General features: G+C 35.5%; 1 protein-coding gene across 1 annotated transcript in view; it reads right to left on the reverse strand.

Moving 5' to 3' along the window:
- Positions 1-463: 463 nt before the first annotated feature.
- The window catches only part of MRPS9 (mitochondrial ribosomal protein S9), a 33,747-nt gene continuing 18,825 nt past the window's right edge, over positions 464-15,385 (reverse strand). The window contains exons 6-11 of the mRNA XM_080377469.1: positions 9,882-9,964; positions 7,114-7,189; positions 4,229-4,397; positions 2,428-2,536; positions 2,064-2,233; positions 464-666 (exon numbers count right to left, since the gene is read on the reverse strand). Of these exons, the coding sequence (XP_080233595.1) occupies positions 575-666; positions 2,064-2,233; positions 2,428-2,536; positions 4,229-4,397; positions 7,114-7,189; positions 9,882-9,964 (699 nt within the window). The 3' untranslated portion in view covers positions 464-574. The remainder of the gene's footprint in view (positions 667-2,063; positions 2,234-2,427; positions 2,537-4,228; positions 4,398-7,113; positions 7,190-9,881; positions 9,965-15,385) is intronic.

Below are 15,385 nucleotides of genomic sequence, written 5' to 3' on the forward strand. Positions count from 1 at the left end.
AATCACTCCCCACTTAACCTAGGGAGGCATCCTGGAGACAAGAGATTCCACAGGCAAAGGTTATCCTCTGTGACTGTTCCTCTCTCAACATCCCCTCAATTGTCAGTACCGTTCTCACTAGTTTCTCAACTCCTCCACGGCTTAGGTGGGAAGTTGTCACTTATCCTCAGATACCTGTGAGGCAGAAAGGGAGGCATGTCAAAGTTGTCCAAATACCTGGTTAGGAGCTGTCTAATTCCAGGATTTAGATAGTCAAGTCACTAAACAAATAGACTGATTTTTAGAAGTTATAATATACCAACAGTTTCATAAATTATTATTGACTTCAGTGGAGCTAAGATGCAACATCGGCATTCGAGCTGCTCTTCTAGATTCAGCATTTGGCAAATCACACCATAATTTTCCACAATTTTAAATAAATTTAAAGAAAGTTGTTGCTTTTTAAACAGAGAAAGCACAGTAGTTATAATGGAAAAAGTCTTTATTACTAAATATATTTATGCGACAGTTTTAAATCATAAATCAGTACGTTTGAAATTCTGGTAGCATTCTGACATTCTTTAAATACTCAAACTTAACGCTTTTTCCAAGTGAATTTCCGTCTGGCTCCCTCTTGACCAGGCTTTTTTCGTTCCTTCACACGTGGGTCAAGCGTTAGCAGTCCAGCTACAAAACACAGAAAAGCACCCGTTTGTTTACTGGTTTTAGTTGATATTACAGACATACTACATGTGTGGGATTCAAGGCAGCCAATAACTTTGCATAGGAACGGTAACATCTAGAAGCATAAGGGTTCAGTACAAAACACAAAAGGAATTTTATCAGATCCTCTAATATTTTAACTTTTCTTCAGTAAATGAACTTTCTTCACATTTTACTTCACAAACCACTAAGAAAATCCCACATTGTTTTATATCTATATTACTTAAGCCTTTACAGCAGCAGACTCCAAACATTTTTGGTCAGTAGCCCCTACCAGTGAAAATTTTAAGCACGCACCCACAACGTATGTGTATTTATTTATTTATAAATCTCATACAGTAGTGCAATTGTAACATTTTCTTCCTGCACTCCAATGGATCATCTTGTGCAACACTGGGGTGCACACATCCCACTTTGGAGACCACTGCTCTGAAGTGGACTTAAGTGTTTCCGAAATATATTTGGCAGTGTCCAAAACACATTCAGAATTATGCTGATCTCATCACAGATAGCCAACTCATTACAATGTCAGTTTACAGGGGTATTCCTAGCAAGTCATACTTGTCAGTACTGAAAAATCAAAGAAACTTGTTTCAAAGATACTAGCACGAAGATAGCTTTACTTCCATGGATGGCAATAGAGTAAAAAAAAAAAAAAACCATAGCTGTTCTGCCAGTAATACATGCAGGTATGCTCCCTACTAGTCCAGGAAGAGCACAGTTAAAAGCTCACTGTTCATAATTCTCTATTTGGTGAAAGAAGTATGGCATCTAATCACAGAGAAGCAGCAAACACTGCAGTTACCCAAGTAAGTTCTATCTTATCCTAGGTAACTTGGAAACCCTAAATAAAGCAAGAGAGGAAAGAAGCTCCTTCCGTCTGGCTAACTGTACATAATGTTTCTGCTCATTACTAACCCCTTCAATGCTAACTCTCTAGCATCTAGTTTATGTTCAAGAATAAAACTTCTTTAAACATGATCAAGATGCAACTAACCAAGTAAAACAAAATACAATGTTAGTATCTTACAGCTCACTAATGCCTGATCCACATTTATTTGTTAGAGAATACACATTCATGTTTTGTGATTCTATGTTGAGGCAATATGGTTAATACAGCCAAGACAGGTCGTGAACAGATGGAAAAATGCTCAAGAAGTCATCCAAAATGTGCGCAAAGGATGCTAGGAAACAAGTGAAAACAATTTATAAATAAATGCAGAACCCTTCCATGCATTATACAAGGTTTCATTGGGATTATTTACTCAAATTTGCACTATCTGATCCTTAATGATCCTTCTATTAATTCTGTTAATTACCAGAAACACATTAAGAAACACTGAAATAATTTCAATTCCTACCTTGCCTCATGAATTCCACCTCCTTTTCAGTCACAAAACTCCTTAATGCTTTTGCAGAGGCTAAACGTATTGCTCCAGCTTGTGCGGATCTTCCTCCACCAGAGACTGTGCAAACCATATCATGTTTTCCAATTCTATCAAGAAACTGGAAAGGGAACAACAACTGTTCTCTAAAAAAAAAAAAAAATATAAAATTTAAAAAATTAAAAAGCAAGACCAATTTTCATATAACAGTATGTTATACAGAAACTAGAATATAGCATCAACTCTGTGGAACACAGCACCAAAATATAATTGCATGACATGACTTTTGCTGGAATAATTTAAGTACAGAGAAGAATACAGCATTTCATGGTGCTCTCACCTGTCCTGCAACACTGGGAAGTAATGTAAAATGTCTATTCCATTCACTGTAATTTTTCCGGTCCCGTTGTCATAAACTACTGCAGTAGCTCTTGCTGTTTTTCTTACACCTTAAAGGAATTAAAACCAATCTGTTATGAGGTTTCCATATTCTACAGAACTTCAAGTGCCCAAGAATTAAAGCAAATCTCAACACTTTCATAGAGTACCAGCTGTTTCTTTTTGGAGGCTGAGGTAACAACAACAACAACAACAGAAGTCTATTAAGCAGGGGGAAAATGTGTGTTGGGAGAAGATGAGAGGTAACACTCTACCTCCCAAAACTTCAGTAGATCAGAACTCTCTATTGACCTGGTGACGTCACTGTATATGAAAATAAACAGTTTGCTGAATTCCTATGTTTATCCTAAGTACAATTTCCAATAACATTAAAATACTTTATAAAATCATACAAAGGTCCAGAAGTTTAAGAATATTCACATGGAAAAGGTTAACACTTTAATTATACTGGCATAAGTAATGCCTATGCATCATTTAGCATAGTTTCCTCAGAAATTACTACTTACAGTTACCTAAGTGCATTAGCTTCAAGTTAAACTGTGCTAAAGCCTAAGACCAATCTTCTGTAGCACAAAGGAAGCAATCGTTCTGATAAATTATGAATCAAATTGGACAGTTTTCTTAATTTAGGGGGGTGATGGGACACAAGACTGTTCTTGAACTTATAAAATCTGGTGGCTTTTCTTACATAACATGGGGTGCATGTTTAGCAAACCTCAATAACTACTGTTCCGAAGACTCTACTGAAACCCAGTGTGGATTAAGTCCCAGTTAGGTGCTCTCACATCTCCTTGTCACAGCATCTTGAAGCCAACCCAGCTAGAATGGAGCTCTCTAGCCACCTTGTCCTCAAATTCTCTGCAACTTTTGTTCTTATCCTCAGCTGCTGCCTGCTGCTTAAGAATACATGTCATCTCTAAGATTCCTCTTAAATGTGCAGCATAAAGTGTATATTCATCCACAAAGTCAGACTTTCCTGTAAGTGTGTTGCTGTGTTACTTTTTCTAGGCAATCACTCATATCGTAGATCATATTCTTCCACTGTGTGATCCTCCACTGAAAACGTAAGCAGACTGTGTTTAGAAAGTACAGAGACCTTCATGGTTTTTCTCCAGCATCTTCTCCACCTCAGTACCAATGACCAATTCTTGTCTCTGTCTCAAATGCTCTGTCCACTTGTTAAAAAAGAATAACCACCTATGAATTCCCTCTTTGCGTTATCCCATACTGTCTGTAAATATCCAAATGCCTTGGTATTTGTTCTTTGCACCTTCGAAATTCTCCTTTGCAGGACTCCCTACAAAAGTTATGATAACGGTTACTTAGTGGCCTCAGCATGCCACTTTAAGCAATGACACTGTTACATCCACGGAATTCTCCATATGTGTTCGTGCTCCCCTAGTCCTCCAACCCTTATGTTCAACACTCAACTCCTGCCAGTAATGACAGTCTTTTTGTATCCTACAATACACAGCACAACATGGTCCGCTTTACAGAGGTACTGCTGTATAGAAATACAGATAAAAACTAACAGTTGATAGACTGTGCCAAAAACTTCCACTTTGTTACCAGGCCATGTCATAACTTAGTACGCCATAACATAATTAACAGTTATACATATAACATACACATAAGCACATAAAATGAAGTACTGACAGATTCAGCAATGTTGTGTATACTATTAGAAAGTAGCATGAAGACGAAAAATTCTGCATTATTACCAAACAACTAAAAATTATTACCTTCACCAGTGCTGAAGGCCACTCCTCGCTCGTCATACTTCAAGGGCTCAATAGCTACCTTTTGTAACTGAATAGGAACTTCTCTGGTAAACTTTTGCAAATAACTCTCCTCGATGTCACTACATGGCAACATCATCAATTTTTGTAGGAGCTGAATAAATCTTGAATACTGTAGACAACAAGACTTCATTAAAGGATGCAAGTGTAATTGCATTTGCTTAAATTATACAGAAATAGAAAGTTTATCTCTCTTATTTCATTTTTTTTATGATTTCTGACAAGATGACACTTTTGCACCTACATGCTGATTTAAGAACAGCATGCAGATGCATCATTTTCTGTGTGACTAAAGATACCTAGTTCTGTCTTCAGGCAACAATGAAACTTTAATTCAAAGCATAACCAACCCCTCTGTAATACAGTATTATTACATTAGAATGAAGTTCATTTCGCTTTTGAAAAGAAAATATTGAGGAGAGTCTTCACTCTTTTGTTTTAATAAAATGGCAAAAGGAAAAGATTTTTCACCTCATTTTCAGTAAGTCAGCATGTTCATTGACTTGGAAATAATTTTATTTCACTAAACTGAACCTCTTAAATGATTATATTTCATAATATATACAGGAAATACCTATCTATCTATCTTTGGCTGTTCAAGCTGAGTTACTTTAATGTTTATGATTTCCTTTAAAACTGAACAATCAAGCTATTTAAAAATTCAAGAGATACTTGACTTAAAGGGCAACCTCTTGAAATAAATTATCCTTTGCTACTGTGTGGTTCTCCTTCCCCCTTGCACCCCCCTCCAAAGTTCTTCAACACGTGATTAAAAAGTAAACACCACTGTGTTAACCCATTTGTACTAAAAGCTGGGATGTCCCGTTATGAAGCGTTACTGGCAGGAGCACTAGGCAGCTGGCCACTGGATATAAAGGTATGCAATCATCTAAAATGGATTTTTCACATAACCTTATTTTTGAAGTTTTCTTTACTTACAAGTTATTAAAACTACTTTTTCTTCTCTCTCTGACCAGAGTCTTCTGCACAAAATTAATACTTTTCTTGTAACCTAGCAATAGCCCCTGGAACTCTGACATCATGTGGAAAGCTACTTTTGTCTAGTGACAAGACACATATGCATGGTAAAGCCTTTGAAGAGCATAAACTGAAAAACACAAAAATTTAAAAACTTTAGAGGCTATAGATGAAGAAAGCTTCCAACAGTCTTCACTTGCAGAGTGCAAAGAAGAAAAAATATCAATAGCTCTGATTTTGTTTAATAATGCAAACACCACAGAAAATCAGAAAATTGTTGCAATGGCAAAATACAAGAATTTGAGCAGGTAAGACTGGTAGCTCATATCAAGACATTTCAAACAGATTTAAACATTTGTTTCTATAGAACAAGGCTTTGTGGTTTTACATGCGAGGCCAGTACGTACAAGGGTTTGGGGTTTTTTTTGTAGCTTTTTGGGTTGGATTGAGGTTTTTTGTTTGTTAGGGGTTTTTTAAAGTGCACTGCGGTCTACTTTTACAGATGTAGAGCGTACAAAAAACAAGCAGTGAAGAACTCCAAGCTGTTTGGTCATACAACTAGACCAGTTCCTGGCACTCTGAAAGGAAGAACAGCCATTCCAAATGCAGGAGCTACCGAAAACACTGAAGTCCTAACTGTTTCCCCTACAAGGAAGATAAAGGAAGTCTCCTGGGTATACCAGGATGGAGAATTTACAACAGTGATTTCTAACTTACACTTACAGGCCACAATCTGCTCAAGACCTTTTCACATCGCCCATAGACAAGGAAGCCATCACGTGTTACTGTTCTGAATGTCAACTGAGCAAAGGGCATGCTTGCTGCTGCTATGCTATTTTTGCAATGATGCTGTCCACAGGACAGAAGAGATTGAAGAACACTGTTTCTAGGTGAGGAAATACTTGGGATGCTCAAATAGTGTTATATTCTCTGGTACTATCATATTCAAGCTTAAACTTTCAAAAGAAAACTGAAGCTGGCCACACAGACTGAACCTGCTGTTACAAAATCTGATGCTATTTGGGGGACTGTAGGAGAAAGCTCTGACTGAGAAAAAAGCATACAACTATCAGGATAAATAGTTTTATTCCCAAAGATCCATGTAAAGAAGGACTCCAAACTTAGATAGTGATAAAGAGTTTGCAGCTACCAGGGAAACTGCAAAACCATCCTCTCTCCCACCATATTAACGTTCAAGGAGAATATAACAACAGATACCTGTATCAGACCACAGATCTATGTAGCTTTGCATCTTGTTTCTGGTATTTGATTCTAAAATCATCAGAAATAAGGAGTCCTTTTTCTTATAAGCCTTCTATGTGACTTTTCCATCATTATCATGTCCTTCTTCAGATTAAATAATTAGAAACTGCGTGCAGGTTTAGCATTACACAGATCCATTGTGTTTCCCACCTTGAACATATACCCCATATCTACAATAAGCAACAGAGTTTCTAGCTCTGTCTGGTTTTCATCTGTAACTAGAATAAATAAATATTTATTTCTATTAAACTGTTACTATACTCCATTCCTGACTACATAAATAGATGGCAAGGAACAAGTGATCTAGGTCGCACAACATCACCAGAAGAAAAACTAATCTTAGTAACAATGTAAACCCCTTAATAGATCTGTACTGTGCCAGATTAAAAAAAGTGACACGGGTCACTTTTCAAGACATGATGAACGTGACAGTGCTGTCAGCATATACAGACTTTATGAGAAGGATGACAATTCTTTTGAGGAGCACCTGCTTCTACAAAGTACCTTTTCAGTACCCAAAAATGCATCCAGAGTCCGTATTTTTAAAGACACAAGCCTCCTTAAGGTTAGAAAGATCAATTACTTACATCATCATCTGACAGTTTTTCTAACAACATTTCTTCCAATTCAATCTTAGTCAGCCATCTGTTGCCAGCCAGGTTTCTGTTTAAAATACCACATATATTCTCCCTTTAATTAACCATGCAATTAGAATTACATCACAAAGGACCACACATGCAGTCAGTCTTCGTTCAGAAATAAGTTTTCCATTACAAATGAATACAGAGCACATCCCTATAGCAAACATGAGAAGGCCTATGTTGATTTTAAAAGATCTGTCTTTTGAAAGGGACAGTAACCATGTATTGAGTTAACCACATGAAAGTTACAAGTATCAGTTATGCATTATTCATATTACTGAGGTCCCAGATTGAACTAAAGTAATATCATAAAACTAAAGTAATACCATAATAGTAAGCAACCTTCCCCACAACTTCGGACTTAGTTTTAAAAGGCTAGGAAAAAAATTGGTTTACAAGCAGCAAAGAACAAAATGAAAGGCAGAACCTTAAAATCAGATTCTCAAGTAGCACAATTTTGCCTCGTCTTTACTTTTCCGATCAATACAAAAAACTCCACTAGCAGCAGGCAGTACTAGCAGTAAGCACAGTCAAAGAACTAATGCAGGAATGACGTACTGTATTCTGTCTATTTGTAACCTTCACCTGTTTAGCACAGAATCTGCACTGATAACAAAAGCAGAAATTCCTAAGAAAACAGCCTCATACAGAGATGCTATACACAAAGGAAAACCAATGCTTGAAAATCTTTGTGAAATATGTATGATACGGAGTGATCAACTAAACAGAATGCCACCATAAATATATATGTCAACATTATCAGGTAAATTTAAGGCAAAGCTGTAACTAGTTTCTTACTTCTTCAGGTTATTTAGAAACTATCTTAATGAACGTTTTCAGCAGCATTAAGGAAGCTGTGATTCAGAAAAGCACTCCTTCTGAAGGTGATTTTAAGTAGTACTTCTTAAGTATGTATTTTAATGCTTTCCTGAGTCAGGGCACAAGAAACATTTATTTAGAAACAATGCTGGTTTTAACAGTAATTTTAAAAAGCTTCTAAACCTGACAGACTCAAGTATATACTTACATTTACATATTGCTACTTCCAGTGAAGTCAACAAATTTTTTCACATGTGAAAAGCTCTGAATAAAGTAGTTCAAGATCAGGTCCTCACCCTAGCTAATACTACAAAATGTATCCAAAATAGATAATTTGGGGAGCGTGGGGTGGTTGGCGACCAGCCCTACCCACCCACTACATACACTTTGGAGAGAAATTATCCAGGCTAATCTGAGAGGAAGTACCATATCTAGTGTGGAAAATAAGTCTCAAAAATCCTTTAAATTCTCTGAGCTTTTACAAAGCTAACAGGAAAAAACCTTTCGTCTCTGACTAGCTTTAGGTCATTTTTCACATCAGTAAATCCACTGGCTGAGCTCTGTAAGGAGTCAGGTTGTTTTTCAGCAGCATACACCAAGCAACTAAATTTATTTTTTCTCGTCTGCTCAGAAGCTAACATGAATCTACAATAAAACATTCTGTGGGTCATAGGACACTTTATAACAGAAGTTCATGTTTCTTCGTGATATTTAAGAAATTGAAATAATCTCAGTAAATTAATCCTTTCTCTTCCTAACACAAATAACAAATGGCTGAAATTAAGAAATGACAAACCAACATGATGTGCAACTGTAACAGCACATAAATCTGGCTAGAAAATACACAGCAAGAACAAAGATAAAAACAACTTGGACAGTGAAAAAGTAACTACACGGAAAAGCAGCAAAAGCCAAAATCAAAACTTCCTAGCTGTAACCGTTTCTTTTAAAGACTTGCTTAATTTAATATGCTAACCTATCATTAAAATCCTTGTAAAATATCTCAAAATAGAAAAATCAAAGATACAGTCTAAGAGAAGCAAACCCTTCTTAAAGCATATACCCATTTCAAAGACAATCCCGACTGTATGCACTAAGAAAGTAGTGTAGCATCTCCCATAGCTGCTTCTGGTTGACACATCACTTTTCTGTTCAGCGGCTGAGTAGCTAAAGAGCTTGCTGTGCATACCAGAGAAGTGTAAGAGGACAAAAAGGAGAAACTAAATTCAAATACTAATAATGGTGATATTTAAACAAATCCAACCAAATAAACTTTTCTAAGATTACTACAGTTTTCAATTTAGCTGTTCAAAGGCATTAGAAGAAAAATAGTGAAATTAAGTATTTTGATACTCTTCAAGTTAAATATTGGTAAGTAAAAATATTCAAGAACTAATTAATGAAAGACTATTAAGAGAGCTCAGCTTTAGGCCTTAGGAATTTTCCAACAACTTATTTGGCAATTTAAAGGCCTCGTTTTCTTATAGAGAGTTTACCTCCTTTTTTAAAAGCCTTTAATAAAGAAATAATTAGAAAACTTCATATACAGCAACGTAGAATTCTGGATATTCTCTACTTATTTTCAAATCATACTTAGGAACTTTTATATAAGACAGAATATTGAAAAGAGCAGGGAGAGATTAAAGAACAAGATAAATAGGTGGGGTTTCCCTGTTCTAGCAGGGAGAAGCAAGGACTCCACACGTACATACTAAAGGTAAGACTTTTCAACCTGGAATTACCATGCAAGTATTAGACAAGGAATAAGGAGCGTCTGAAAATGTGCTTGTGGAATAAAAGCCAGGCAAGGCAAGGAACCACAAGAAGTGGCAAAACAACATACTGAAGCATTTTAAGAAGATTTGTATGAGTATTAATTTTAACTGGAAGTTTACCTTTTTTCCTTCTGAGGAGGAAGGTCTTGAGCAGTCAGTTGGTCTTCATATTTCTGAACATTCAGCAATTTTTCATATGTTTCCTAAAACGTATAAAGTATTAAATATTAAATGGGAAAATGCATTTAAAATTTGGTTATTTAAAATGCACGTTTATGTGGTTTTGCTCTCCAACACTTAAGATGCAGAAGTCAGAAAACAAGCAGAACTCTGATGATAAAAAAAAATCACAAGTTAAATCTAAACCAACAAACCTTTAGACAGTGTATATAATATTGTCATATGCAAAGTAAATAATTTTGAATTCTAGTATTCTTCTTCAACAGTGTTTGTTGCCTTCTTACATGTGCTTGTAAATAAAAAATTCTCAACTGTATAGAGAAGAGCAACTACATTTTTATAACTGATGTAACTCTAAAACATACTGTACAGTAATTTCATCAGTCCATTCTCATTTTAGCTTGCCTTCTTCAAAATACTGACAAGGTTTAAAGACTATAAATAATTTCATTTAGTTAGATTTTTGTACATTTAGAGTATCAGCTTTATTAGTGGTCTCTATCAGTCAGAACTCCCTCTTGCCCAGGCATGTCTATAGGGCCACACATAGTTGTACATTTACCATAATCAGACTTTTTGTTCTTTCAAACATTATAAATATATTAAAAAAATACTGAACATTCAGAGTAAAACAATTTTCTCAAAATTCTTAGCTATGCTATTATTTTCAAACAATGCTGTGATACCGATTTACCACTTCAGAAAACCAAAAGGAAAAAATATTCCAAAAAGTCACACAAAGTAAGTATTACAGAAGAAACCCACTTTTATTTTCAGGTTTTCAGTTCAGACACTTTCTGAACTATTTGGTTCTAAAATATAACATCTAATATTCTGAATTACAACCGTGATTCAAATCACAAGTTAAATAGCAGCATTTAGAGAAATAATTATAAATTATACTGAAACAAAACAGGATTGTTATACTACAGCAAAGTACTTATATACCAAATAATTTACTTCCATTAACAAGTGAAAATAGCAAGCTTATAATAACTTTCATATACCTTATTAATATAATGAGTTTTACCAAATACTAGAAACTAGGATAAGAATTGGTAGGGACAAGAAACAATGGTTGGGGTTTTTTTCTTTGTATTACTTACAAAAGACAGTAAAAGAAGAAATGTGAGACAGCTCTGTATTGTCAGAAATTAACCAATGACATACCAGTTCTTAATGTAATACCGGGATTTGCAACAGGATGCAACGAAATTTCTGCAATAGTTTACATTTAAAAAAAAAAAATGAACAAAAGCCCCTTGCTTATTTATAAACACCTACTGTTCAAGCTGATTTATCCACTAATACAAAAATACACCCACACATTACTAAAAATATTTGTACTTAAAGCGTATGAACTAAGAACAGATCATTATCTGAGCTGCACTCAAAGCATTTAAATGGGGACAATTCACTAAAGTCTTTCATGCAGGTCACTGGTTATGTTTTTAACAGCACAATGAAACAGAAGTATTTTTGGAACAACTCTACAGTATAAAATCCTGAAGTACAAAATCATCCATTTTTGAGACAGCAGAACTCTTCGTGTATTATAGTAGTATGCTTTTCAGAAATCCTTTATTTTTTGACAGACACATCTGCATCAGATTGAAGCTAGGAAAAATTACCTTCAAGCATGGAAAACATCATCGAAAAGAGCACAACAAAACATATTTTCAAATATTTCCAGGCCTCACAAATATATCTGTAGGTCTCTAAGATAACAAGATATGGTAGCACTACTTTGGACAAGGTTCATGTCACATCACTAAATGGCTCCATTCAGAGCTATCAGGCTGCAGAAATTATTAACTATATATTAAAAGCACCAGCCATGAGGCGTGCCTTACACCAAGCGAGTTTTAGGCTTACAGATTACCATGAGATCCACAAGTTTCTGCATTTGGAAGTCAAACCAGGCACGACGACGGTATTTTGGTGTTAAGATGATGAGAAGAGGCACTGTGTTACTAGGTCTTACAAATGTCTAAGGAGCTTTTTCACTTCACTGCTAGCCTCTCAGCTTACCTCTTGCCTTCCTAAGGCACAGCGTCACCTTCCCACCTGGCAAAAGCAGTCTCGTCTGCTTTCTCACAAATACCCATCATCTTCACGACACTCTGGCATATACATTTATGTATTGGAACAGTCAGCAAAAAATACGTGAACCAGGAGCTCAGCAAAAACACAACTATGTCGCAGTTCTTTAAAAAAGGGCAGGGGGACTGAACCACAGCTGGTACCTCCAGACGGACTGACTATAGTTTGAATTGCTTCTAAAGAGAAACTGAAGTATTTTCAGGTAACACAACGCAAATCAAAGGAAGACCTAAGGATTTTGTCATCATATTCAGAAACAGATGATAAACACAGACAAATGAAACTTGCGTTGCCACCCACTGGTTTTTAGCCTCAGAAACTCACTGTTACAACAGCAAAGAAAGCTTTACAACAGCTGGAACAGTAAGATTTTCCTGAAGACCTTCCCTAGGTATTCCCAAAGAACATCAATGCTCCATAGCCTGTTGAAGTTCTAAGAATGTGCACTTCTTAGAATTAAAACAATCTCTTTATACTGTTCTGGCTAAATTTCAGTAATGATGTCCATTCACACAAAGAACTCTTTACACAGATGAAGGCAAGTGACATTAAAAAGTAGTATTCTAAAATACATCCCAAGTTTAAGAGAAACACTAAATATAATTTCTTGCATATTTCTGGCAATGAAAGTGGACTTGCATCTCTTATGAAATAAAATTTTGGTCTGAAGTATTAAAAAAAAATTAATGCATGTATTTAATCTTTGTATAGAGATTAAGTCAACAGACTAAAAGAACCACTCACGTATGAAGAAAAGTATGTGGATAAGCCTTTGCAAAATCAGGAATCGCATGTAATGCCCACTAATTTATCTGACAAATCTTTACTCCCTAACAGCTAGAGAAAGCTTCTGAAGACACACTCGCTCTTTCAAAGCTGGCAGGTGAAGATTTTACTAATCACTTCAGGATTCAATAGTCCAATTCATGAATGTACACATCTGTGTGTCTTGTAAACTCAGCTATTACACAATCAAAATAGCTGATTTTACAAGATTGGCTACGTACTGAAATGCTTCCATTTCTAATAGAGAGATCAAATTTCAGATCTCTGCAAGGATGCTCTCTTTTAAAATTAAAAACATAGTATTCTCATTTTACCCTGCATTAAAAATGTAGGGAAGAAATTAGCAAATGGAAGCCTAGAAGAAGAAATTCTTACAGGGAAAAAAACCCCAACGTTTTAGTTAAAATATGCTGCAGAGCCCACATTTTATGTAACAGTTTGCATTTTTCTTTGCTTTTTATGTGGTTTTGACTTCAGCATATACTTTGGGCGTTTTTAGGTTTTGCTTTTTTAAGAGTTAAAATGCTCTATTGTTAGAGCATTTACCTCTGATCTACAACCTGGTATTTCTAAAACAGTGCAAGAAGCACAGTTACAAAACATTACTATTTTGCTAGACACAACGTTATGAAGAGACTGTTTCGTCTTGTTCTGCACATTACAAAAATATATTACTCTGAAAAACTTTTAAGTTAAATGATAGTCAAACATTTTTGAAATGGTGTTTCATGCAATAAACATTCTTCTGTGTATCAGATGAAAAATAAATTGTCTTTTTCTCTACAGCTAAACTTTATTCAACAGGCAGAACAAAGACCACAATGGAGTATAAAGCAAATATCCTTTATGAAAGTTAATTTCATATTCAAGGCATAACAAAATATATATTGGCAGTTATAATACATACAAATATACAATTTTTAGTATGTGGATTATTAGCATAACTAAACAAATAATGCTGTGACCAGTTATATTATTAATTGCTAGTAAAATTAAAGTTCCACATGAGTCTATGTAGTAATTAATGGCATACAAGTTTAAGCTAAATATTACGTTTATCCGATTTATTAGACTTAATGCAGCAATTTAAAGGACATCCTCAAATGGGATCGATTACTTACACTAGACTGTATTAACACACAACCCTTTTATTTCCCTAGCCAAATTAATTAGCTTTGAGACTTCAAAATACATTTTGTTAAATACACATTAGTCTAATAAGAGGTTAAAACAATGTTGGGAATTTCATGCAGATTTCTGCTTTTATTTGGCTGACTAAAAAAAACCCTGTTAAACCTCACTTAGCGGATTTAGGTTTATAGAAGCCTATTTAACAAAAATATTCAGAAACAGTCAAAGAATGCTCAAGTATCCTGTACTAATGAAAAATGCATTTGTCAAACCCATTTGTCTGAAGGTGGTTGCCACACTATTAGAAACAAGACGCACACTATTCTTTTAGAGATTTCTGAGGCAAGCTTGCATGCTCTTTCTAACTGCTAGTAAGAGCTAAAAATAAACTTGTGCTCCTTGTAAAATTTGTAATTTCTTCATTATGATGGAATGCAACAAAACATCTTGCCCTTGGGTTGCTCTGTTTCAGCCAAAACAAATGCAAATGGCTTGTCAGATGACAGCTGTTTGATAAGGCTCCTCTACAAGACCTGCATGCTTTACTTTTTTCCGTGAAACTTGGGATGAAAGGCAGAAGGCAGGAAGAGAATTAATGTAGCATACAGTCTAAAGGCAATGCTACAACCGTGATTAAGTAGAAAAGTTAAAAGGCACAGATTTTCCACAGCCTTGCTGCGTGCAACCCATCCGTGTAACAAGTTGACAGGCCTAGCGCGTCAGCTCCATCATCCTCTCCGACAGCTAAAACGCAGCATTGCATCCTTTTTCAGAGAAAATTTGCGTCTGCACCATGAAGCGTTGTACATTATTTCTTAGCACTGCAGGGGGCTCAAGTCCATATGGAACCTTCACAAATATTACCACAGATCAAACCAGCGGCGTTTCGAGGCAGATTTGACATACCTATTTAAATGAACAGCAGGGGTCCTCGGGCTGCCTCAGGCTGTGCAGGAGAAAACCTCTGTGGAAAGCCTATGCTGCAGCTCCATTACTCAGCAAAGACACACTCTACATTTATCATTCATTTCATTTCTGCCAGGGCAAGAAGCTCATTTGCCCAAGGTCAACAAAAAAAAAACCAACAAAAAAAAGGGGGGGGTGGCATTGTTTTTTATTCTCCTAAAGAAATAAATGTACCTGACAAGTGGTGATTTTGTCCTTTGGGTACACAGAACAAGATAAGTATCAGATGATTCAAATAAAAACATTATACTCAGTAAAGCTGTGCACTGAATTTGGTAATATAAAATTACTATTTTTTTTGAAAACAGACTAACCATAGAACTAAGTAAAGACTACCTAATGAGGAAACAAAATCTGACATGATTGTCCAATTAAATATTTCTACATACATTATTAATGCTTTTGTCTTCTGTAAGTACACATAACAAACATGCACATCTTTCCATAAACTCCTCCAA

Source organism: Falco punctatus, assembly GCF_963210335.1.
Source record: "Falco punctatus genome assembly, chromosome: 2".
Lineage (NCBI taxonomy): Eukaryota > Metazoa > Chordata > Aves > Falconiformes > Falconidae > Falco > Falco punctatus.